General features: G+C 43.2%; 1 protein-coding gene across 2 annotated transcripts; it reads right to left on the bottom strand.

The window, feature by feature from the left end:
• Positions 1 to 175: 175 nt before the first annotated feature.
• LOC135254943 (mothers against decapentaplegic homolog 6-like) lies at positions 176 to 26358 on the bottom strand. 2 transcript variants are annotated; one of them, XM_064335564.1, is made up of 4 exons: positions 24765 to 26354; positions 16976 to 17032; positions 14516 to 14584; positions 176 to 1188 (listed from the first exon to the last, which is right to left on the bottom strand). In XM_064335564.1, the coding sequence occupies exons 1-4, from the start codon at positions 25564 to 25566 to the stop codon at positions 557 to 559; spliced, it is 1560 nt and encodes a 519-aa protein (XP_064191634.1). In that variant the 5' UTR covers positions 25567 to 26354; the 3' UTR covers positions 176 to 556. The 2 variants fall into 2 exon arrangements, with proteins under 2 accessions (XP_064191634.1, XP_064191635.1); XM_064335565.1 differs by lacking the exon at positions 14516 to 14584 and having other exon boundaries at positions 24765 to 26358.
• Positions 26359 to 27295: the final 937 nt, after the last annotated feature.

Raw genomic sequence — 27295 nt, 5'->3', positions numbered from 1 at the left:
ACCTCTTCTCATTTCCCTCTTTCCATCTCCCTCCTCTACACCTCCCTCCTCTCCTTTCTTTCTTAATTTCCTCTTCATCTATCCCTCTCCCTCTATTTCTCTGAGAATGAGAGATTCCCTCCCATATCTCTCATTCTCTTTAACTCTAACTTAAATCAGACACAAACAAATGAAACATCTTAATACCAGTACTTTATTATCCAGTCTGTGGATGGTTGGAGCTGTCGTCCAGGCAGTAAGAGCATATGAAAATTATACTCCAAACTCTAAACTTCCTATTTTCATTGTGTATTTGAAATTAGAATTGATATTATATATATATATATATATATATATATATATATATATATATATATATTCCCAAAGTGCATTCTCTGTTTTATTTTTCTCTTGTACACTGACGCATTGCACCATATATAAATAATTACATTGTAAAAATGACTCAATATTTACAAGTATAATATATATATATATATATTTTTTTTTCATATAATAAAAAACAACCTTATATTAAATCTAAGGTAGATGATTATTTGGGGATTATTGCAGATTAGGGTTATTGCAGTTGCAGCTGTCTGTGGTGGTTCTGGTTGAGCAGGATCTCCAGCCAGCAGGGACAGGAAGTGATGCACTGTCGGGAGTAGCAGGAGCCCCACCCCTTGGCGAAGCTTATCCGGACGCTGTTGGGATCGAAGGGGCCTTCCGCGTGGACAAGGTCGGTGGCAGCGGAGGCCGGGGGGGTGGCGTTCCTCGGGAGGCGGGACCTGTGGTAGTCGAACACCTTGATGGAGTACCCGGGCGGGACCTTGCGTACGGCCAGGCCACGGGAACGCGGGGGGTCCAGGGTGGGCGAGCTGACGAAAATGGGGTGCTGGCTCCGGTTGTAGGCCCACACGCCGTCCGGCTCCTTGCTCAGAAGGATGCCGAAGCCGATCTTGCTGCGCGTGCGGCCGACGGCGCCCCTGGCCCTGCCCCCAGCCCCGCCTCCGATCCCGCCCCGAGCTCCGCCCACCCACTGCTCCAGGCCCAGCTGGCCCAGGCAGAAGCCTGTTCCCTGAGGTAGGTCGTAGAAGATGCTGACTGAGTGCTCGTGCACTGCATACAGGCGGCCAACCCGCGTCCGCAGCTCCCAGTACGCCACGCTGCACCAGTGAGTCTGCTTCCCGGCATCCGGAGATATGCTAGAGTCTGAGAGAGGGAGGGAGGGACAGGGGCGGAGGGGAAAAAGAAAGAAGGAGAGGGTTGTGGGGAAAGGGAGAGAGAGAGAGAGGGGAAGAGTGAGTTTTAATTTAACTTAATTTAATCAAAACATTAAGGAGATGTACATTTAAGCACAGCACAAATATATAACAAAAACCCACTGGATATTCAAATTGTACAGATGTATGCACTATAACCAATATTTACTCAAGCTATTTTATGCCAGTAAAGCACATTGAATAAGCAGGGAGGGAGAGGATGAGACAGGGAGAATGTTATCACAGTCTGGTATAATTCACAGCTGCTCCAGTTACATGCAATTCAGGGCCATAAATAATGAACTATACAGGATTCAAACTCGCAGCCTTGCACTGGACCTCACTCCTGTGAGGAAATTTGGTCTTTCGCTGACAAGTTTGACTCCCAACATATCCAAATGCACCAAATGAATTATGTCATGACCTTCATAAACCTCCAGGACGGCAAAGGATTCCATCACAATATGTGTTTGGCAAGAAAAGCTCATAATCATGATTGATTTTGATTTTTCATGGCTGAATATACAGTGATTGGGTTGAATATTGGACTTTTAGCATTTTTTCTAATTGAATCATGCCTTCCTGGCATGTGAAACATGCAGACCATACAGCAAAAAATGCACTCAAAATACCAAAGAAATTAACTGTTATCTTGTTAGCTTCTTAAGATGTGAATATCTTGAGATAATAGTATATAGCAACAATAATGTAAAATACTTTTTAGATAATAACCCATAATCAAGCTGATGAGGACCCTGATGATGATGATGAAGAAATCTTTTTCTGATTGCATTAAGTAATGTACATGATTATCACATATGATGGTTATATCTTATGACTAATTTCAGGTTTGTGCTCTTCACATTCAAATTCAGACTGAGATTTACTGGTATAACAAAATAGTGTTCGGCTACTTCAGCCACACTTATTGCTAACAGGTGCATAAAATCAAGCATAGAGCCATGCAATCTCCATAGAGGAACACTGGCAGTAGAATGGGTCATACTGAGGAGCTCAATGACCATCAATGTGGCACCGTCATAGGATGCTACCTTTCCAACAAATCAGTTCATCACATTTATGCCCTGCTGGAGCTGCCCCGGTCAACTGTAAGTGCTGTTATTGTGAAGTCGAAATGTCTAGGAGCAAGAACAGCTCAGCCGCGAAGTGGTGGGCCGCACAAGCTCACCGAATGGGACCGCCGAGTACTGAAGCGTGCAGCACGTAAAAATCATCTGTCCTCGGTTGCAACACTCACTACAGAGTTCCACACTACCTCTGGAAACCACATCAGCACAAGAACTGTTCATCAAGAGCTTCATGAAATAGGTTTCAGCAGCTAAACAGTCGTCCACAAGCCTAAGATGACCATGGACAATGCCAAGCATCTGCTGGAATGGTGTAAAGCACAACGCCATTGAACTCTGGAACAGTGGAAACGTGTTCTTTGGAGTGATGAATCATGCTTCACAACCTGGCAGTCTGGCAGACGAATCTGGGTTTGGCAGAATGCATAGTGCCAACTGTACTGGACCGAATAGTGCCACCTGTGAATAATGGTCTGGGCTTTTTCAGGGTTTTCATGGTTTGCACTAGGCCCCTTGGTTCCAGGGAAGGGAAATCTTAATGCTCCAGCATATAATGACATTCGAGAGAATTGTGCACATCCAAGTTTGTGGCAACAGTTTGGGGAAGATCCTTTCCTGTTTCAGCATGACAATGCCTCTATGTACAAAGCAAGGTCCATAAAGAAATTTGCTAAGTTTTGAAGGGAAATACTTGACTGGCCTGCGCAGAACCCTGACCTCTACCCCATCCAACTTTTGGGATGAATTGGAATGCCGACTGCAAGCCAGGCCTTATGCCAAACACCAGTGCCCAACCTCACAACCTAATGCTCTTTTGGCTGAATGGAAGCAAATCCCCACAGCCATGTTCAAAAATCGACTGGAAAGCCTTCCCAGAAGCAAATATTTGCTGTTACAGCAGCAAATATTAATGCCCATGGTTTTAGAATGAGATGTTGCACAAGTACATATGGGTGTGAAGTTCAGGTGTCCACATACTTTTGGAAATGTAGTATATACATGTAGTATATACATTCCACACCATAACGCACTGTACCACACAGCATTGGTACAGTAGCTAATGTACATTCTCTTTGGCATTGTGTGGCAGTTTTGACAAACTCTTGGGTCAAGTTATCCTCATGTGGGCCCCCTACAATGCAGTCATGATTATAGAATACAAGGGGGTACAGTAGGGGCTAAGAGGAGGGATACAGAAAACTGGAAACAATTACTGTGCTTCTGCTCTTGATTAACCCAGCCACTGTTTAACAGCCCTGCTCAGCCATTAGAGAAACAGCTTCTGTTGCTCCTCCCCCTCCTACTCCTTCTACTCCTTCTGTCCGCAGAACATTCCAGCGAGCCCCAAACGAGACTCCACACCCCAGTCTGCATCGGTACAGACCTTCCCATGACCACCATCCTTCTCTCTCCTGCTCGTTCTCTATCTCTGCCCTCTCTAGCATTCGTTCCATTCGTACATTCGTTCCATTCATTCCACACGTCCCCAGGAACTCCGAATAAACAACAGCACTCTCACACTCCTGTGTATGAGGTCACCAAGTGCAATTTGTGGCTAAACTTTCTGGATCAATCAGTTAACACTACTTAGTTAACACTTAGATAGCTAGCTAGTTAGTGCGAACAAACAGGAATGGCCATTTAGGACTGTACATTTGGACATCACATAACTGATCAAGGGTGGCATAAAACAAACTGAGACTCAGAGTAAGTGCTGCTATTGAAGCTGGCTAGCTTGGAAATTAAACTCGGACACGGACTGAAGAAGGTGCTTGCAGCATTGAAATGTCAGTCTGGCTTATCTGTCCCCGTGCTTTTACATAACATGTGCAATTATATTTGAGTGTTCTGGTTTTCACACAAGTGCTCTGGCTTGGAAACTTTATTTATCCCAGTCCTTTTTCAAGCATCTTCATGTACAGTAGCTAGGCTGGTATATGTAGGTTTCGCCCTTAAAGGGAGAAAGCAAATCAACAAATATCCAATTTCAGCTAACGGTACTGTTCCTACCCAAAAACCGGCACGACTTCACCCTGAAATGATACTTAGTAGAGTCTGCCTACTTCCACCAGAGGATTTGTGACGTACTAAAGAATGTCTGCATCCAAATAACAAGGGTTGCTACAATATCATTATTATCTTACACACTTGTGACATTGTCTTACATCGTTAAGCCAGCAAGGAATCTGTGTTGAGAAATCACTGCTTATTGAGCAATAGGCCCTTGCTAGTAACATTGGTGCTGATCAGTCTAGCATTTACAGAGAGCACATTTCTACATGCAACCCCACAAACTGGAAGTGATCACACAAAAAAACAACAAACATGGCGCCATCTGCATTTCCACCAATGATAAAGTGGCTAGGCTTAGACTTCTTCTGTGATAGGCAGTGCAGGGATAAAGTGGGGCCCTAATGGGCAGTCTAATCACGAGGTAGGGGCCTATCAGGCGCTCAGTGAGGAGGCAGTGCTTCAGTGAAATCCACACTGAATTTCCCCCTTGAGTTTCTCTCTGAGAGAGGAATTGTATAAACAAAGTCAAGCCAAAAAGATGCAGATAAAACGCAAAAGCACACTTAATTGGTCCAAAAAAAAACCGAAGAGAACAAACCCAACCAGTGTAAACAATGCACGCCTCCCTCACCCTCCCTCTGGCTCTCCTTCCTCTGCTCCTGGTGAGGATTCACAGATCTCCCTGCTGTCAAACTCTGTCTCTGCTCCTCTTCTTCACTTGTTGCTTTTAAAAGCATTACCACATGATAACTGACGACTGCTCCTCAGACTCTCAAGCTTCCTTTGTGTGCTAAGCTGCAATTATACTGTGTTGCTGAGTGACTCAGAGAGAGATAGACAGAGGGAGGGAAGGAGCGAGAGCAATGGAGAGAGGGAGAGGTGCGTTGGAGAGAGAGAGGTGGAGAGAGAGAGGGTGGGAGTGAGTCTGATGAACAGTTTCCTGTTGGTTTTCTGCCATTTCCCAAATCTTCAATGTCCTCTCAGTAAAGTACAGTCTGCTCTTGTCCACTAATGCAGAGAATAGATATCTCTGCATTCAGCCTTGCTCCTTCACAACATAGGCGGAGAGAGGGAGCGGCTGTCTTTGTCAAACTCTGCCAAGGATTAGAGTCCATGCGTGTGTGCGTGCGTGTGCGTGTGCGTGCTTGTGTACATGCACAAAAGTGAGTTAAGTTTCGGTGGTTAAAATTTGGCTTTGGAAATAACATCTACTCTTGTCCCAGTGTCCCATTTCCTAACCCTGTAAAAAATGTTTTGTGGGTTACAGTGCCAGGAATATGAGCAGTAAACAATACCCACCCCTTGTGGTACAGACTCAGATTTTTGAATAAACCAACAGGCCTCTTTTTAGGCTAGTGACTCTAAGACATTACAGTGCTATCCAAATATCAGCACAATCATCAGTCAAAAGGAAATGCACAGTACTTTCCTCTCAAACTTTTCTCTAAAAATGATTTTTTGTTATTTAAATTAAAAAACCCCAAAAAGAGCAAAATGGGAGAAGTTCTGACCCTTTGTTGAGTCCCCCTCCCAATGCCGGAAGCCTATATTTACCATAATCCCAGCCTGTATTTTAATGTACTTAGTAAAAATATGTTTTAAAAAAGCCATTGTTTATCAGGAAACTTGGGTTCATCATGCCCACATTACATTGTTAATATCACTTTATCACTTGTGTCTTCCTGACCTTTGGTTAGCACTACGCTGGAGCACTGCCATTGTACCTTTGAGTAAGGTACTTAACCTTGTTTCAGTAAAATATTCAGCTGTTTGAATGCATGTTTAAAAAGTCACTTGAGGATGACACACTGGATAGGAGTGCTAAATACCGAAAATGTACCCAATGTAATGCAGTTCTATGGCGAGTTGCACTTTCATCACACAGTTATCAGAGAATAGTTTGCTTGGCACAGCATTTTTCTTATGTTTCAGCAGACCTAGCGAAGTAGCTATGCTTGCTGCTGGTGACGATGCTGAGCTTGGTGGTATGGTTATCTGCAGAGTTCAGTCCATTTCTCCCAAACAAACCCACGGTTTGTAAAATAGAATAAATAGTCACGGTTACAAGTGCCCCTTGTGCACCATTTCACCTTGGTTTTTTTTTTTTTAAACAAGTAAGCCTACGGTACATGACACGTTATAAAAAAGTTAATGCTCTCCATGCTTTGCATCAAAAGCCTGATAGAGTCCACAATGCTAAATGATTGCTAAACAAACATACGATCCAACAAGCCAATCAGAAGGCTAACTAAGGGTAAATTCAAAAAGTCACTGCCAATCCCCATCTGCTGAGGGGAGGGGCAGGACTTCATTAAGCTGAAGCACTGAGAAGAGCAGGAAAGCCACAGCCCGGCCTGTAATTTAAACCTTATTTTAACATGCCACAGGCTGCCTGCATCTACTGCACTGCACAACAGAACACGCACACATGCACTCACCCACACGCATACGTGCAGACACACGTGCATACACACACACGGTTGCGCACACACACACACACACAAAAAGCACATGTACACAAGCACACAAAGACATCAGAGCACACAAACACATGTTGTGCAGATACACAAACACAAATTCACATAAGAGTGCACACACACATACACGCACACACATGCACATACAAAGACACAGAAACTCATCTCTCCTTGTAGACAAACCACAAAATTTCTACATCTCTCTGCATGTGTCATATTTACCGAAAAACTTTATCTGGAAACCATGGCAGGTTGGTTGTCTGGGCCTATCCAATAGTTTTCCCCTGCTGCTCTGAGCGATCCACAAAGTTCTTTTTGTGTATTCACATGAATATAAATGGTGGGAAACTGAACTCACCAAGAAGCATTTTTTTTCACAAGCAAACAGTGTCAACACCAAGAAGCCTGGCAATATGCAATGGATGGATCCACAGGACATAAGTGGTATATTAGGCCCCACCCACTCCCACTCCCAGCCACCAGTCGATTCAACCAGAGATGTTGCCATTGATGATTGCAGCACAACATAAGCCACGTTTCCATCCAAAGTACCCAGAACTTTTAGTCCCAGGAACTACTTTTCAAGGAACTAAAAGGTTCCTTCAGCCCATTGTTGTCTGCGTTTCCACCGCGGTCTAAAGACCTGTGAAAGTTAGGCAAATTAGTCCGCTGATGTATGGAAAAGCGACGGCTGTTTAACACGTCATTTTTGCGCGCGACTATACGACAACGATGACGCCACATAAAGCGACGGACAGGCATCATTATTTGTGCGACACTGCATCAACAGCATGGGGGAGATTCAAGTCGTGCTGCTGTTGATCATGACTTACTGCTTTGCAAATGGGGTCACTGAGTCAATGCTGGAGACGAAGAGACAAGCAGTAGTAGCAAAGCGGATTCAAAATGCCCGAAATGCTAGCCTTAAAGCAAGTAAACGGATTTTACGAGCTATTGCTCGTGATTTGACTGAGACGGACTCACGCCACATCATGCAGGCTCCCTGCCGCTCCGATAAAAACATTCCAAAAGAGACACCTATCCATGCACAACAGCCTGCAGGATGATCGAATGCCAGCCCTTGCAGGTGAAATACTCTGTGTGTTCCTGTATTCCTCTGGTCCAAGAATGAGGATGTGTGATCCATCAACTGCACCTACACACTGTGGCAACCCCCATCTGCGCTCAAAATATGCCGCCATTTTCTTTAACTTTTCACTGTTTGGGCACTGAATAACTTCTGCCATGAGTACCTTCTCGACAGAGGAGCAGAAATCATGTACACAGTGACACACTATAGTAATGCCGACTCCAAATAAATGAGAGATGCTCCCGTACTCTGAGTTGGTCGCAAGTTTCCACAGTGCAATGGCGATTCTTTTTTGAATGGGTACACAATCTCCCCAGTTCTGGTCGCAAAATAACAAAAGCTGTGTTTTGATGTGTTGAAGCACAATGAACAAAAAACAAACTGGTTTTTTAAAAATTGCGGTTGGAATAAAATGCTGCGAGTACTCGACCGATCAGAAATGTTCAGCACTGTAAGCCCCACCTCAAAAGTTCCTGTACTTTTGGAAAGTACTACCCTCCGAGCAGGGATTTTTTGGGGGGACAAAATAATGTCCCCGGAACTTAATTTAGACTCTGGTCCCTGCGGTGGAAACACGGCTATATACTCTATTTAACAACAAAGACATCCAGCTCTGGGTGCTTAACCGACTTGCCTTGGCTGTTGTCTTGACAAACAGATTGTGGCATATCTAAACATTGGTGCCAAACTGGATGCACATTAGCCATGTAAAGAAATAGAGTACATTAGTACCAATCTGGCCACAGCACATGCATCCTCAAAACTGGCATGCAGTGTGAAATAGGGTCTCCCAGCCCTGGTCCTGCTGCTGTTCCTACTTGGGGTACCTAGACCAGTGTCTGATGGTTTTCAGGGGGATTCTGGGGACCAACAGTTCATTGAAGTCACCGATTGGCTAAAGAATCCACACACCATGTTCTCAAGGTCTTAACTGGCAAGCTGATCGAAAATAATTTAGTTTGACACCTCTGCTCTAGACTATACATTGCAGTTTGAACACTGAGCCAGGAATGCCCATGTGATCTGCTCTCCTCACTCTCCCACGTACTTGAACTTTTAAAAATGTGGTGCACATTCACTGCGAGGAGCTTTAAGAACATTATGCCAATGCTTCTCCTCAGGACTTAAACCCCCTACTCCCCCCCTCCCCCCCCCAAAAAAAAAAAACACTCAAACTTATTTTAAACCCCAAATCAGAACCAAAAGAGTCTTTACATTACCGCCAGACATGACTGCGCTGCTCAGGCTCGTAGCCGCGGTTGAAGACGGCGGTCGATACGAACATCAAAGGGTGTCAGTGACTGGCAACCGTTCCGAGGGCTCGTGCCGGTCCCCAGTCGCAGCACGACCGCGATCGGAGCGGCCCCGCCCCCTCAAACGGCTCACTGTTCACTGCAGACCCGGGGCCTTACAACGCTAAACCAACAGACGGACATTCCGTACATATTTGATGGTGCTGCCGGGCGGTTATTTGTTGGTGTAACCCCGTGGCCTGTAGCTGAATGAATGGAGCCATTGGAGAGGCAGACTCTGTGGTGACGAGGGTGAGGGTAAGGTGGGTGGGGTGGGGTGGGGTGGCGAGGGGGGGTGGGGTGTCCAAGCAGGGCGCGGGACACTCATTTTTTTTGGCAGTGCTGGGGTGGGGGTGTCAAGAAACTGATTCATCTGGGACCAAAACAACCACCTAACCTCTACAGGACTACCAGTTTATTAATGACTGTATTAAAAATGAAAAATGAAAAATGAAAAAGTATTAGGACTGTGACACAATCTTAATTGTTTTGCCTCTGTACGCCAGCACATTGGATTTGAATAAATTAATGAATATGAGGTTAAAGTGCAGATTGTCAACTTTAATTTGAGGGTATTTACATCCATATCGGGTGACCCGCCTCCTCCCCTCCCCCGAGACCTCCTGAGGCTCACCCTCCCCCCTGCCACCGAATCAAAGGCCCAATTGACTGCCTCGCGTCCCTCCAAGACCCGGCAAGAGTTTTAAACCAGGATGTTTGCCAATGGCCGTTCAATCAGCCGCCCCCCCCCCCCCCCCACCCCCCCCACCCCCCCCACCCATGATGTCTTGATTTCTGGAGTCACAGTTTTTCCACATCCTCTTCCGTGGTTTAGTCAGGCCTCTTCTGCAGAAAGGAGACATAGCATGGGTGGTTTTCTCTCGCGAATGCCAGCTCTGGCTTGCTTTGAGGGCATTTAGGGAATGCATGCTAGGGGGCAGGAAGCTAGAGGGTATGGTGCAGGAAATTGAGCGTAAAGCTTTGGGGGCAGGGTTTATCCCTTATCAATGAGTATAATTGCGATGTTCTCAAACAAATTTAACTCCTAACCAAACTTGGTTTCAAGTCTGAACTGCAAAGACCCAACATGTGCTTTACAGGAAAATAGTCAACAATGTGTATCCGAACAATGTGTCAGCTAGAACACACCATTAAAGCAATAAAGCATCTCTCTCTCTCTCTCTTTTCCTTTTTTCAGTGGGACAGTGGTAGGGTTCACAGTTTCATATCTGTGATTAAGCTTAGCATTGTTCACGTCGATGGATAACATGACTGATCATGAAATGGAAAGCAGCAATACAGTGAGCTGTGCCTCAGCTCTGCTACACTCAACTGTAAACTCAACGACTGCTACAGTTACCCTCATTAATAGCCCCACGAACGCAGCATTTCATTAGGCCGTGAGCGTTTCATTGGTTTATTTTGCCATGCGTCAGCAAATTGGAGCTCCTGCCTTCATGCCTGCATGTATGGTGGACGTTGGAAAAGAAGTTAAACTTTGCTCCACTGTCAAACAGCATGGGACCATACACCCTCAGTACTGTGCCATTATTCTGAACGATTTCACAGTTTAACTGCAAAACAGGAGGAGAACATACAGTAAGGGCTATTCGGCCCATCTAGGCCTGTCATTGCCTAAAGCCTAGGGAGTATCCAGCACTGCATGAAGCCTGGATTTACGTCTCCCCAAGGACCTCTGTCACTACTACATAACTGGACAAGCTGTTCCATGCATTGACAACTCTCTTTGCAAAAACATACCTCCTGATATCTGACTGTCAGAGGTTTTTTGTTTTTACTGTACAAATAAGAGCCAACTGACACCAGGAAAGGAAGTCCTGTTCTGTAATGGACGTCATTTCAAGTTCAAATCATTCAAATCAAAACATTTTGTATACTGGTAATCCAAAAAAATTCAGATGAAAAAATAAATTAGAAGATTTATCCAGTCAGAAAGAACAAACACAAGCATCCTTAAATAGACTAAACATACAATCTTCTGTCACCTGTCAAGACCCTGTGCTACAGTCATACACAAAATATAAAACTGTTTTTTTTTACATGGGCCGCTGGAGGTTGGGAAACTCTAAAAGTTAAAATGAAAAAGGTTTGTGCTGAATCTTAGCCTCCTTGAGGAACCCCGCAGGCCTGCAGTGGCGCCTAGAACCCAGAATGTTCCAGGCTAACTGCTGAAAGTGAGTAACAAGCCTTGCACTCGTTTTGTCTGTTATTTATAGAAGTCTCCGTAGGGTCTAATGTTAAGGAAGTTGTTGTGTATTGACATTGGGAGCTTGGCTGCATGCTTAATTTACTTTTTCTTGGAATGTGTACAATATACAGCCGTACATTGGCATGGGAATGGCTGGATAAAAATGTAATAATTTAAACTGTAAAATATCCTCTGGCCGCAGACCCCTATCCTAGAACGCTATGCACATCTCTCTCTCTCTCTCTCTCTCTCTCTCTCTCTCACACACACACACACAGAAGTCAGACAGTCTGCCAGACAGAACAGATTGACAGACCAGAGGACTGAGCACTCATACTGTAAGACAACCATGTACACAGACTCTCAGAGATAGACACAAACAACACACACAAGCAGAACGACATATACATATACAGAGTGACAGACAGGCAGATACGCAAGCACAAACGCACACATACAAGCAGAATGACAAACCCAGCCATACATTTCGACAAAGTGACAGGCAGAGACAGACACGTGCAAACAAACAAGTCTTGGAGTTCTACCAGAGATCCTTCATTTTCACATCCTACACAACATTCCTCTGGAACCGCTGGGTTCATTAATGCACAACGTGTCCAACAAACACTGACTTGCATTCAGCCCTTATACTCAGTCTACTCCGGGCTATACAGGACGCGGTGTGCACAGTACGCAGTATGCATCAACATTATATAAACAGGATCTCCACATGTTAAAAACACAGAAACAGCTTCAGGGCTCACAGGAGCAGGGTAGTGGCTCGAGCCAGCTCCACAGGTTTGTGGGAGTTCTGGAAGGCTGTAGTTTGAAAGAGGAGAGGAAAAATTCAAACTGGGATTTTTACTCCAGTCTTGAGCCTATCACTCAGCCAGACACTTAGCGAACGCCCACACCAGGATTTGCTGTTAAATGCTTAACTAGTTCCTTTGTGGATTGCAGTAGGGAGGGAAGGAGTGGCGGAGGGAGGAGACGAGGAGGACCACACATACTATTCCCAAAATGAAGTACCAAATGTGTGTTTACTTTCAAGGCACTGAGGCAAGATGAGATCCGGGGGGTGGGAAGGAGGGTCTGGGGCAGGGCAAGCAAAACCTAAGGATATGAACTCTACACTTCTCCAGCTCAATAACACAATCAGCACTACTGCATTACCCAAACCTACGAGTGAACAGAGCAGGGATGTGTGGAAATACGCAGTCTAAGGTCCCAGCCCCCCAACAGAGAAGCATCACAGCAATTTTTTTCAACATGATAAATGCAGTTAATGTGATAACGCTACCTCCGATGTTCACATCACTGCTTAAGTTCTGCTGTGGACCAATCACATTGTTGCAAAACCAGGTCTGACAGCACAACCTGGTCTACTGTGGACCAACCATATTGCTACAAAAGGTCCACTACCAAATAAAGAACTTTTGAGATCATTCACTCAAGCATTTTTGTTTAGTAGCTATACACTGCTTAATATTCCTTATATACAAACTACAAGCAGACATCAAAAAAAATATTCTGTTCAGCCTTACATTTTTGCTTCAAGCTGCAGTTTGCCTGAAATTCCCCCCTGTTCCTGCAGGAGGAGCTCTTCTTTAGCTGTCCTCAGAACTGAGGCACTCTCACCTGGAAAGAGCTCCTTACCTCTGCAGCTGTGTGGACTCTACGTGGGGCAACTACGGTGTGTGGGGCAACTGAGGCAAACAGGGGCAAAGGTACACTGTACTAAACTCTGCCTTGACCTTACCTCATCAGCCAATAATCTACATCAGGGCATGTAATACACACATTCACAAGGCAACATGGCTGCTGTAAAAAAGGGAAAACTACTGAAAAGAAAAATATACACAATTTAAAGCTCTTAAAAATTGGTTCACTGTACCAGACAACAATTGAACCAAGTAGGCCATCTGATGAAGTCCATAAATGGATCAACAGCATAACATGTTACACAGCTGTACTGGATCACGTACCAATATATTCATCATGTTTTCATTTGACTAAGACCTGTCTAAACATTTCAAACCAGTTTTGGGAGACTTAAACCGCATGCAGGAATCTTCATCCCTCTCACACAAAGACACTGAGGGAAAGACTTGCAGGGACACAGTCATGTTGGAGAGTGAATTACCAGAAGTTTCACATGACCTTTGCCCTGATAAGTATGACATACACCAAGTACCCATAAGACATCACACATGACACACAGCACAGGCACCGAGAACACACAGGACGGAGCTGGTGAACATGAAGTGATTATTCGACACATACTAGTGTCCTACTGACAGCACAATGAGCATGCTCAGAGCATACACTCCTTGGCCTCAAACATTGTGAACAAACGCGCGCATGCAGAGGCAACCGAACATACATATGCACTGAACACACTGAAGACACAAAGGGTTTGACCTGAAATGGACTGAGCAGTTGCCCAAACACCTACTGAACAAAGACTGAGCACACACTCGGAGAAATGCAAATGCATTGAAAACACCCTAAGGGCCCAAACACTGAGCACGTTCTAAATATATGAACCCATGAACACGGAACACAAAGGCATAGAGGGACACCTTTCCCCTGTTAAATTGCTGTTCTTTTTCCCAGAGCTTGGGCAAATTGCAGCATTTGCGGACTGAGAAGACTGATGTTGTTTAAACCTTAATGAAACACAAAATGAAACTTAACGCAGTGGGATAAGGCTCCTGCACACATCTCAACACCAAGTCTCTTCGTTCCACTTCATCCCTTTCTGAAAAAAAAGCCTGTTTACTGACCAGCGAAGAGTTGTGTCTACAAGCTTAACCACAACTGCACCCACACAGTCCAGGGTCATGAGATGGATGATACAGATGGAAGACCAGCACGGTCCAGCTATGAGGCCTCTGCTGGTATACAGATGAAGAACACAGAGCCAGAGCTTCTCACCTGCAACACCAACCGCCTACTGAACAAAGACTGAGCACACGTACACCAGCTCCACACACATAAGAGTGTCTCAGGTGAGCGAGTACAAAGACATGCACTGAACACACACTGAAAGAACCCTGAGCACCCAAATACTGAGCGCACTGACGGAACAGCAGCACGGGTGCTCACCTGCAGGTGTGCCGTTTGGGGAACTGGTAACCTCCGTTTCAGTGTACGACAGCATCGAATCGGACCGATCTACGAGAGAAAGGAGAAAAGACAGCATCACAATCAGGGTCGCTGCTAAAGACTAAAGTTCCGACATTCTGGAATTTGAATGTCCATCCATGAGATCAATAATCGGTTACTCAGGTTAGCGTTCAAACACCAACTGAATGGAAAACATACGTTGTCCTCATTAATTTTTAACACAGTAACACAACATTTTTGGCCAGCATTTTCCCAGTCAGTGGGTGCTTTCTACCCTAATGAGAGTAAAACATTACTAACAAACCGCATATGAAACACTAAAAGAGAATTTGCAGATATTATAAACACCTCAATGCGTGGAAGCACTTGCATATCACACGATGACTGTCAGATGTGGAGTTGCTTAGAGACAGGAGCAGGCTCATGACAGAATGAAATACTGACGAGTGTTCACCGTCACATTTTCACTAGGTGAGTCATGGTTTCAGTTTCTTTTGATGGAAGGTGACACTTCATACCCAGGTCACAGCAGGCTACATCACTTGGCACAAGCATTTATAAATGTTTATGTCATGGTTATGAAGGCACTGAGCAGTTTTCATGAAGGCAGTTCTTATGTAGGTCCCATCACTTAAAGTGTTTATTTAAAAATCATTTCCCTAACTCTCATCATTAGCCCAATAGCACGTAATGAAGCTCTTTTCAATTCCATAAGAAGACTGGCTAAACCCCACTCCTCTCCACTGCGCCCCCCCCCCCCCCCCACATCCCCACTGCAGAGACTGAATCCCCACAGTGTTTGCTGCTGAGGAGGATTCATCACATGCTCCGGCCAGATTCTTCCGGGACCTTCCACCAGCAGCCCGAGACCAGATCCCGCTTCCGTTGATGTGTCAGGACTCGGTGGTTGCTGGCAGAAAAATTCCCAACTCACTACGTCTAATTACCACCGCTACAATTCCTGCGCTTGTTTACTCTGGCTTCCTTTCCAGCTCAAAGTGGGCCAGGGGCTCGTCCAATGAGCACCAAGCGCTTTCAATTTCAGCCAAAACCCCAAAACGCCTTCATTAAAAACACAGAGCTAGGACCTGAGTGGTTTACAGTAAAACTGAAAAAAGACACTATGTGTATAACAAACTACCACACAGTATTCTTGTGGATGACAAACACACTACAGAACTGTACGGTGCAACATACGATCTTTAGCATTCCCACACAAACCTTTTTCAGCAAAAATGTAGCCCCATAGCAATTTAACTAGAACATGGATTCTGATCCACATAATTTATATAAAGCATGAGCATCTTGAGCTATTCAAGATGATCATTAAAATCTCTTATCAAAAACACATCCCAGTGCAATTTTTCAGTTTTAATAACTTTCAAACCTTTGAATTTATTTTAGAAAAATAAAAATTATTTGAAGGGGGCAACTGGAACACGCCAGTGAACTGTGGTCAGTAGCTCCACAGGGCAACACGCAATTGCCGATTGTGTCACCCAGGGTATGGGAGGGTTCAGTAGTTAGTAGTCCACATTTCTATCTAGCAACCCCTGTTTGGTAATCAGGTGCCTGTGGACTGGATGTTAAACCCGCATCTTCCTCCGAGTCCACTCTATGCAAGCTTAGCTATAGCCTGCGATGTGAAGGAGGAGCTGGTAACACCGCGTGTTTCAGAGATCAGTGGATGTTTACACTCTCCCAAATCATATATATATATATAATTATATATATGCATACATGCGCACACACACACACACACACACACACACATATATATATATATATATATATACATACAGTACTGTGCAAAAGTCTAAGGCACCCTAGATTTTTAAATCTAATATATAGTATATATTTGGTCTTAGATGTTTATTTTTTGTTTTCTGCATTAGTGTGTCAGTAGAAAATAGCAAATTTGAGATTTCCAAACATGAATTTTCCAAAAAAATGAAATTTTACAGATACATTTTTGTATTTTGTTAAATAAAGTAACATTTTAAGTAATAGACTACTTTTCAGATAAAAACTTGATCAAGGGTCTCTGGGATTACCTGGAGAGCCAGAAGCAAGCGAAACAGCCAAAATCTGCAGAAGAACCGTGGCAAGTTCTCTAAAATCCTTGGAACAACCTACCAGCCGATTTTCTTATAAAACTGCCAGACAGTGTACCTAAGAGAATTGATGTAGTTTAAAAGGCGAAGGGTGGTCACACCGAACATTGATTTTATTTAGTTTTTAACAATTTACTGCTCTTTATGTTATTTTTTCGATATTTATAACCTTTCATTTCATTATTTTTGAAAGCATTTTTTTACAGGTGCCTAAGACTTTTGCACAGTACTGTATATTCAGTACAATATGCAGTGAACCCCTCAAAAAAGGTATTCCAGGGGAGCCCACAGAGGGAAGGGGGAGCACAGAAAACTGCAGACATACCCAGTGGCTTCAGTTCCTCACTGGTGGAGAGCCGTGAGTAGGGCGGCGGAGGTGACTCTGAAACACAAACATGATATTTATTTATTAATCTCTTAACCGATTTAGGTAAATAGTGTGGCCCTCTTCAACATCCGACTGTTAACCTTTGTGGAAATGTACAGTGTAATAGCATATTAAAAATGTATGCATAGTACATATCACAACATACCACAAGATTATATCAATATTCACATTTAGCTAAAAGTATGGCAGTTCAGCAACAAATTCTTAAACGTGCTCTTAGCCAACAAGCTAACCAGCATTGATTGCTTTGAAAAGACTTGATTAACCTTATCATTATATTTCAACGGTGATGGATTTTCGTGTTTTACTGATGAATGATTGCTGAAAGTGAAACAGCAGAACAATTTCCCCAATTTACATTTTTGTCCGCTACGATCACTCCCTGAAAGGCCTGTTACTGCATAGGTTTGAGATGTGAGATAACACCCCCCGAAAAATTCTGTGGCAACCACAGTTTAACTGTATCAGTGAGCAACATAAATTCACTCCAATGAATGAACAGGCTTTATATTATCAATCATAATTAGCTTAACATACAGACACCTTTGAAATCGAGCCCCAAATGTTTTCTCATTATGAAGACATACATTAATGTGAGTTGCTCAAGCTAAAGCCTTCTCAAAATATTTAGAGAACCTGAAAATGCAGGTTTTTTTTTTTTGGTTTTTTTTTTTTAACGAACTCGCAGAAAACTCATATTATCATATTACAATTATCACTTTGTTTATTAATCATATTAACATTAAATACCATAAAATGCAGGTTATCATTTTTTTCTCAATCATCATGGTGCTTTTGTGGCCATGTCGCCTGCCACTAAATAGCCCTACAGAAAGGCTTCGTCAGATGCTTAACAGGAAGATCATTGTACATTACAGTGCTTTTAATTTTAAAAATAAATTAATTCCAAAAAGATGTTAGACATCAGAGGCGTAATGGAGCACCTTGGTAGGAGACACAACCCACGCAATACCGAGAAATATCTGATTTGTCCGCTCCAATAATGCATGAAGCCCTGTGTAAAATTTCCACTTTTTAGGACAACAGATGATCACGACTTCTGAATTGGGAAATGCTCCAGTCTTGAGGTCTTACATAAAGTGAGTGCACCTCACATTCACATTGCGTTTTCAAAACCAGTGATGAGGTAATAGTTATGATTGACCTGGTCAATCAGTGAACTGTATAGCAAAATAAGATTTTTGTGTAACTTTACTTCTTTTTAAAAGCATGAGCATACATGCGAAAAACATTGTATGTCAGACGTCAAAAAACCATTTCCCAAACCACCTTCAGCGGTAAAGTGGGAGAAACATGAACTTAAGCAAGGGAACATGTGATAAGACTAATCTCTTTTCAATGCGTCACTGGACAGCACCCTGTGGCACAACAGTCAGACACGTGTACATTTTAAAGGTAAAATCTGAGTGGGATTCAGCAGCTACCTTCCTAACACCAAAGGACCACGCTTCCTTAGGATCTCATCTACTGACACAAAATAATTATCTTTGATGATTAATTGCAAGGAAAGAGTATTAAAAAATTAAATATATTTAATTTTGAACCAACAATCGTACATAAAAATGGCTGTAAAAAAATCAGATTTCATTTTAGCTCTAAAATTTTAGTTGTACCCATACATCAAGAATAGGACACAATATTTTTACCCCGTTTGAACAGACCAAACACTTGGAATTTTGTGTGCGGGCTCCAGAGAGTGCATGCTTGCAGGTTCCTCTACAAAGCCTCTAAGATTCAGAATTAAAGTCATTTTTTCAAATCAGCGTTTATCAGGGTTTCCCAACCTCTGTCAGCCAAACACAAAATCAGCATTGTTTTACATGTAGCCTGGGATGTCACATGTAGTCATAGATACCACCTTACACAAGGCTCCAAAAGCCCCCTTGAGTTTTTACACTCGCCCTATATCTCTTAAATTGCATTTAGATTTAGTTCAGCCTTTAGTCTAAATGCCAAATAAACATAATCAAGATTCAACTGCTGGCAAGGCCTCAAAGAACAGGCTGGAAACCACTCATTTTACCAGCCATTTACTAAGAGTTAACAGAATGCAACATTGCGTTTTCATTTTAAAAATAACTTTGGGTTGCGACATAAGTGCTGTGTGTTCATTTGTGTGCATTGCACCAAAAAAATCACCACCGTCACATTTTCTTGAGCCCCAGCCACAATACGCAAGATAGTTGAAATCTAGACACCGTGCTTGATCCTTAAGTACCAATAATTTAAGGGGACAGGGACATATAGGGTCAGATATCTGACATCCATCCATCCATCATCTAACTAGCTTATTCCTGGTCAGGGGTGTTCGATATCAATTCAAATCAATTGTATATGTATAGCGCCTTTTACAGAGAACTGTCACAAAGACGCTTTGTACAGCGTGCTAGAACCTATGACAGCATGCATTGGGCAAGAGGCAGGAATACACTGTGGAGAGGTTGCCAGTCCATCACAGAGATACCTGACAGCAGATGAGAATTCGAGGACACATTATAATCAGCTTAACAGGTGGACTTGCAGCCACCTGACCACTAGGGGCTGCTGGCAAGTGATGAGACACTGTCATCTGAGAAAACCTACTATCCCTGGGTGATGCTCAAGGCAATTGTGCATCACTTTACAGGGTTGGCAGCAACAGCCAGTTCTGACATGGTTTGGATTCAATACTTTTAATCCCATGACATCAAAGTGCTTTAATATTAAGGGGAGAAACTCACCCCAATCACTATCAACTTTCAGCTAAGAGCAGGAAGATGAAGTGACAGAGGGCACATGATGACAAAAACTGGACAACTGAAAATTGGAAAAAGTTTGCCTGGTCAGAAGAATCTCGATTTATGCTGTGACATGTAAATGGTAGGGTCAGAATTTGGCATAAACAGCCTAAATCCATGGATCCATCCTGGCCAAGGTACAAGTTGGTGGCGCTTTGCGGACTATTTGCACTTAATGACCAGTCTACCCTTTTGCGCTATGTCACAAAGTACAAATCCTCTCAAGCTGGTTCCATGAGCATGACAGCGACATTATATTACAGGCATTTAGCAGACGACTTGCACAACTTCTATATTTATACAGCTGGGATATATACTGAAGCAAGCCTCTAAGATTTAGCACTGCAGGTTAAGTACCTTGCTCAAGTGTCCTACCCAGGAATCAAACCTACAACCTTTCGGTTACAAGACCAGTTCCTTACCCATTACACTACACTGCCACCCCAATGGCAATACGCCAATGGCCAGATATCAATCCAATAGACCACCTTTGGAATGAAGTGAAGGTTTGCAACATAAATGTGTGGCCGAAAACTTTGCAGGAACTGCATGATGCTATCGTGCCAACACAAACCAAAATCCCTAAGGACTGTTTCCAGCACCTCAATGAATCAGTGCCACAAAGTATTCAGGCAGTTCCAGTAGCAAAGGTGAGTCCTACCAGGTTATAGATAGGTGTACCTAATAAAAAAAAGTAAGTCTATAAAAGCAATAAAAAATCAGTGTATATAAACAAACAAAAAAAACCCTTAAGGGTACAATGACTCAGAACGCAAGCAAAAACTGCTTATATATACATGCTCATAAGGATATTGTTTTGCTGTCTTAAAGAAATTAAAAAGATTCCACGTTAAACGGTAAAGAGAAAAACGGCACACACAAAAAAGAGGCAATGTCTTGTAATCGCTTCAGAATTCGAAAATTCAAATAGGCACATTCTGCATATAGGCGTTGACATTTTAAAAGGGAACAGGCAGCGGCTTCTTTAAGAGCTGCGCCGGTAATTACAGTACTAAGATCTGAACTCAGTCACTCAGATACACTAGACTGGCGCCAGCAGTATGCAAACGTGTATTATCGCCACTCCTTCGCCTAAACAGCACGAGGGAACCTTTTCGTGGAAAACAGGGCTTTAAAAGAGCAACTTGAAGCTGATCTCGTTTCAAAGGAATAATGGCTGCCCAAATAAAAAGAGAGCAAGAGAAAAAACTCTAAGACCATTTAAATCCCTACCCTCCTCGAGCAGGCGAGCAGACAGCCCCTTGACTCTTGTTTATTTAAGACAGTGAGTGCTCGCACCTCACACTGTAAAAGTGTGCGTGCGTACGTAGTTTGCGCATGTCGGACGCATTGCGCAGAAGGTGTTCCACGAAAACACTTTTCAAGAAGTATAAATAACTTTAGTTTGCGAGGAATGGCGTTCTGTTATGAGCTAATATTAGGCCGCATATTCCATTCGGTCTTCTACATGAGGTAAACTAGATGGAAGTGATGTAACATACCAAGTTTGTGCCCGTTCACATTTATAAGATTACAAATACGTCCTATATAGGGATGTTTTGGAACCGCAGCATTCCTCTTTGCCTGTGAGTCCCAATCGCACTGACTTGGTGACTGTACCGAAATTGCCTACTTAAATAAAACGGTTTAAAAACCCAGTTTAAGCCAAAGCTCACTACATCGCAACAAATTCCCCAACCAGTCTCTTAATTTGCATAACTATTTTCAACCTTAGTCCATTAGGCAAAATGTAAAGCTAGCTTCGGAATTGTGGCCGATTTAAGTGATTTTACCTTTGAAAAAGAAATACGCCAGATTAATGTATAAATTCTAGGAACATTTATAGAACGTTCTTAAAAGAATAGTACCACAATCCGCGATTGTCTACTAAATTACCACAGGAGATTATGAGACACGATGATTGTAGCCTCACATAAAAAGTGATAGGGAAAATGCTATCTCATTTTCTTCTAGTAATCTATGTTACTAACTTGGAATTTCATTCTTCCACGCTTAATACAGAGACGTGCAGTTATTCATGACCTCTGTAACACAGCAACATGCATTTCCCACACTATCAAGTCTGAAATCTTTAAATCGGCGTCTTTGAAGGGCGAGTCACAACTAGCTGGCTCCAGAGAACGCGGATGTTGTGGAAAAGGATCAAAATGCCATTCGGGCGACGTGACAGAAACTCTGACCGGAGGCGCAAGGCAAGCAACCCCGCACGCGCGTCTCGTGGCTAGCACAAGTGTATCACTCAGGTGATAGATGGAATAACGCCCGCGCAATGGTCAGCCTCAACCTCTTGGGTTGTGAATGTATCTGAAAACGCGTGGGTAAATTAGTAAATTAGTGCAATTGCTCGAAAATGGTAACCGAAAAAGGCATGGAATGTTTAAGAGCACATATTTCTATACCTCTGCATTTAAAATAACAGTACTATCCCCAGGGATACAAGTTGTTATTTTTTTAAACTGCTGAAAATTGAAATTAATAAGCAAGATGACAAGTCTCATTCAAGAAAACGTAGGCTAACATTTGCTTTATGGGGAAAAGATGGAAACCATTCAAAATTATCTTAAACCTTCACAAATGAAATGATATAATTTTAAACAATTATCAATACAAACATTATTTTCATTGTAACTTGGACATCTTATAATTACATGCAACACACAGCACACCAGAATCCGTCAGGCCATGGCTGTTAAATCTAAATGGCTACATTTCCACATTTGGCGCAGCCAAGTCAAAACAAACGCTCAAGTAAATTCATGCCAGAAACCATAAGCTAGAGACTACTGGCATTATTTGCTTGTCCACTGCTGGGCCACTGGGATGCCAATGATACTCTGCATACTGCCCATACAGTCCTTTCTTGGTGTTAACCATTTATCACAACTAGCTAACTGGATGGCACTAATATGCCCCAGCTTGTTTTTGGTAGCTTAGCTGGACAAACGACTAGGTTATCAAACAACATCAATTACAATGAATGAAAACAAACACTGGACAGCACATGATAGGGGTCGTGCAAAAAAATAATGTCGTGAATACCACTGGTTCAACATGTAGAATGCAGAAAGTTCTACCACTTCCAATCTCTCAAATGCATCAACTCATGTTTCCTGACAGTAGGTGTATTCTTGCCAAAGCTAGGGAAGAATAGTTCACCGCTGAAAATGTTTCCAAATCAGCTGTAGGTCTGGAAAATACTGATCCCGGAAGGGACCTGATTGAAGGAGGGTTCATGCAAAGATATTATATGTACTAACCAGATACTCAAATCCTGGAAGTGCACTAAAAAATGCAAAAAATCCATGTTGTCTACCCATGGCATGCAGAACTGTCAAATTAGGATCCAGGACAAACATTTGCTGGTCAGAACATAGGATATCTCAAACAATCTCATGATCTGTAGGGTCCAGGGCCAGTAACTAGTCACAGCGCATCTAAGTGCTGGAGTAGTGCTCATCTAGGATCAGTTAAACACATTATCTCAGTTTATAAGGTTTGGATATGGACAGAGGAAAACTGATCCTAGATCAGCATTTCTACTCCAAGATGCTTTATAAATATTGACCCAGCTTTGGAAAGCAGAAATTCAATGCAACAAAAAAAGGGTCCCTCTTGAATTTGACCAAGCCAGGGCTGTGTGGTCCTGAAAAAACGCAAGGGAACAGGGTTTTAAACTTATCAGACGCCTACAAGCCAAAATGCCTTTATATCCATAGGGGCTACAGCATGACAGCTGACCCCAAAAGCCCTGGGGTCTGCAACCCTGGCCCTGTAGAGCCACAATTCGCTAGAGTTTTGTCACAAGAGGTTTTCAGGTTTACTTTAAAATCAGCATCATAATCAGACTCACGAAAGCAGGTGAGGGGAGTTAACTGTAAGCAACTGCTTAAATGGGTCAATTAAGTGTATAATTACAAAGACCAACAGACCCTTCAGCTCATAATCCCAGACATCTTTCTTTACATTTGTGCCTAGAGTTACACCAGGATGATTTAACTAGCACCCTGGGAGCCAAATACAGGCTCCCCATTGACATACTCTTAGCTCTTGATGATCAAGAAGAAAAGAAGTATTATACAGAACATGGATCAAAAACTGTGCCTATGACCAGGTGTGCATCTGCACTATGTCAGCATACCTCCCACCAGTTACAATATAAAAAATACCCATGCGCATATTTTAAGGCATCTAACTTATTTACACATGTGCAATACATCTTATTCATTCATTATTTGTGAATGGTACAGAGAAAATAATTGGCTTGCACTGTATGCTCCATTAAAAAAGAATCTGGCCCTCAGGAAGAATTATTATGAAGAAATTTGAGTTACACCCTGTTGCTCAGCTCCGCTGTGCACTGGCCCTGTTACTCAACCTGACGTTTCACCCCATCGTTAGGTGTGCCCCTTGTACTTAAAAAAATAAACAACATATTAACTTTTGGCAGTCAAGTTCAAATACTAACTCAAAACGGCATTCTTTTATTAACCCGATTATGTAACCTGAAAGGAAAATGATACTGAACTCTGCTGAACTTAACTGTATACTTAAACAGTACTTAATTTGAACTGAAATATTTTCCATTACCTGTAGCCTATAAAAAAATTTGCTTAAAGATTTAAGCTTTGGTGGTTTGTATGAATGAGGTTGTCTATAAAGTAGTGTCGCGTTTAAATAGGCTATACGTGTTTGTGGAAAGGCTGAGGACCAGAGAAGGTTCGTCACTTAATTCTGACTGCCCGTTTCAGTGTGTCAAAGGACATTTCACATTTCATGTTAATGTAATGCACAGCAACGTTTTCCATCTTGCTCTTAAGCAACACATCTCCATGTTCTTCACTAATTGATGTCTAAGATGAAACTGCCGGTCAAATAAGACATGGATCAACACAGGCGATTTTTTTTACCTGGCCCACAGAGTCGACTGTAGTGATAGGGGTTACAACAGACCGCGGGGCCATCTTGAACCCTGAAGCTCTGGCAGTTGAGTAGGGGCTTGAGTTGGGCTGCGTGCTGCAGGTCGGGCCAGCGGTAAAGTTTGCAGAGCAGAAGCTGCGCGGGCGCCGTGTGGCCGCCCAGCTGCAGCTCCGTCCGCGACACCATGACACAATCGCTCGGCATCCCCCCTTTAGACTCCACGGCTTCCCACAAGGCATCCAGCGGTTTTTCCTGCAGTCGCTTCAAAAATGAGTAGGTGGCGGCCTGGAGCTCCTGTTCGATTGCGGAGGGAGGGAAGGAGTCCTGCAACCCTGCTGAACCGGAGTCCCTGGACGTAGGATTCCTCGTCACCCGCTGACACGACTCGGACTCTATACTCCTAACCCTCGCCGTAGGGCTCCCGGGCACAGAATGGTCCCGATCTTTGAACAAACAGCACGTAACCGTTTTGCATTCGCCCTCCTGTGTGGATCTGGGACTGTTATACTCCAGGACACACATTGCTCCCTCGTCTTGGTCCGACGTGACCCCCGAGCCACCCCCTCCAGAGGGATTTCTCTCTCGCACTACCCCGAAGTCCTCCACGAACGCCCCTTCCCGAGCCACAGTTCTGCGTTCTGTTTTTGGCACCTTTTCTGGGTTATTGCTGCTAACACTGTCCCAAACCCCCTCGCACTGGGCTCTGCTACATCCATCTCCCTCCTCTCTACCTGGGATCAAACGGCTTCTCCAAAGTCGCCGCACAAGACCTGAGCGTTTCGACCTGAACATACGACAGTTTAAAATTCGATGTTTTTATTCTTGTTCAGATCTACGTGGATTTGAACTAGTATTTAACTCGACGTAAAACATCAATGTTTTATGACGCCGTGCAATGAATGCACAGCAGAGTTCTGTTAGTCGGTGGCCAAACCGCAACATTAGATAGGGATCTATATTATGTTGCATTAAAGTTGAAGACAGTGACAAATTTGCACCGCTACATTGAAGTCAAAATGCATTAACATAGATTATTTTCCCTGACAGCACAGAAACGGACTGCCGCTTGTTTTTTCTACCTAGCAGTAAAACGGCATTCGTAGCATTTGTACGCAACATTAAACAATGTGATAATATTCTGGATACACACATAAACTACATTACAAGTAATACCCGAATGCAAACGTGTGGGAGAAGCCAGTCGCCCGGTATTCTCGTCGTTTCCGGACTTTGAAACACCTCAATATCTTTTTTTAAAGCGCCGCTTCGCACATGAATGGAGTTGCTCCGTTGCGAATTAATCCCATGAAAAAATCCATTGCAGAAAACTCAACCACATTGGTTTTCCACGATATTACAGCAATCGTTTATAATCCCAAGTCACGATATCACGTTAGTCTTGAGGATTGTCAATGAGGAATCCCTTGGTTAAAGCGTGCCCCTGGCTGCCTGTTCAGATGTCTTCAAACGGCACCCTAAACTTTTCTTTCTCTGTTACTCTTCTTTTTCTTTTTTTCTGAAACGCACACACACTCACACGGGGCCTCTGAGCGCGATGGAGCCATTGGCTGCCTCCTATCATGTGCTAGTCTAGACACTTTGGCGGCTGCGAGCTGCACTGATTGTTGCGCAAACAAGGTTTCAAGTTTCTTAACTCTTAAAGGCGTAATAGCCACCTCTCGGGTTTTATATATGGTATTTCAAGACCGTTTGCAATTATGCAGATTTTCATAGGGCGTCTGTGTACCCTAAATAAACGGGTCGCCAAAAGTACCTCAGAAATACAGTTGATTTGTATCGTTAATGCGTTGTTATCATACTCTGTAATTTGTTATCCCATAGCTTGAAGCATCATCAGTGTAAGGCATATTTTCAAAGTGCCTTTACTGTGCATCAACAAAAATGTCCTTCTACAGTTGTGCCTTAGGGAGCCGATTACCACACCTCTATTGTCGCATGAGCTTAGCCTTGACGCACACAAAATTTCGATTGACCTCGTGTCGACCAATGCTCCTCGCATTTATGTGAACTTTCCAGCTGCATAACTCCAGTCTATGCGGCCGCACGTGTTCTCTAGAGTTCGCAAACCAAGGCCCACCTCACAACTGTATGTATGATTGCGCACCACGATGAAAAATCGTTGCATAGTAATGTAAGTTTGTTGTGTGTGTATGTACACTACCGAAAACAGCTTCTAATCATATGCTGCAATATAACAATTAACACAACTGAGAACCAGAGTGGGTAGCTCAAATGCCTTTTTCCCTCTAGTACTTTCATTTATGTAATATAAACTTGGTCTCGGAAAAGTCAAGTGTATTAAATAGAAACGTTACGCTTCAAAGCAAACTATCTACAATTATAAGCGATTACTAGAAGTAGTAGTAATAGTAGAAGTAACAGTGCTCTTACAATTCGGTTCTTTAAGAGTTAATGCATTTTGCGAGTGGAGTCAGTGAGGCGGAGCCACGCCCCCCACGTATTAACCTGCTCCGAGCTGCAAACTTTAGGAATGTGGACC

This window comes from Anguilla rostrata, chromosome 5 (genome assembly GCF_018555375.3).
Source record: "Anguilla rostrata isolate EN2019 chromosome 5, ASM1855537v3, whole genome shotgun sequence".
Taxonomy (NCBI): Eukaryota; Metazoa; Chordata; class Actinopteri; order Anguilliformes; family Anguillidae; genus Anguilla; species Anguilla rostrata.
This window is presented reverse-complemented; position numbering and strand designations above follow the sequence as displayed.

Bases quoted from the DNA above. Each gene is read 5' to 3' on its own strand.
- LOC135254943 (XM_064335564.1), bottom strand. From the start codon at position 25,566: ATGTTCAGGTCGAAACGCTCAGGTCTTGTGCGGCGACTTTGGAGAAGC. The intron at 17,033-24,764 runs GTAAAAAAAATC...TTTGTGTTTCAG, and splicing joins CAGTCGACTCTGTGGGCCAG to AGTCACCTCCGCCGCCCTAC. The intron at 1,189-14,515 runs GTGAGCACCCGT...TCCCTCTCTCAG, and splicing joins CCCAAACGGCACACCTGCAG to ACTCTAGCATATCTCCGGAT.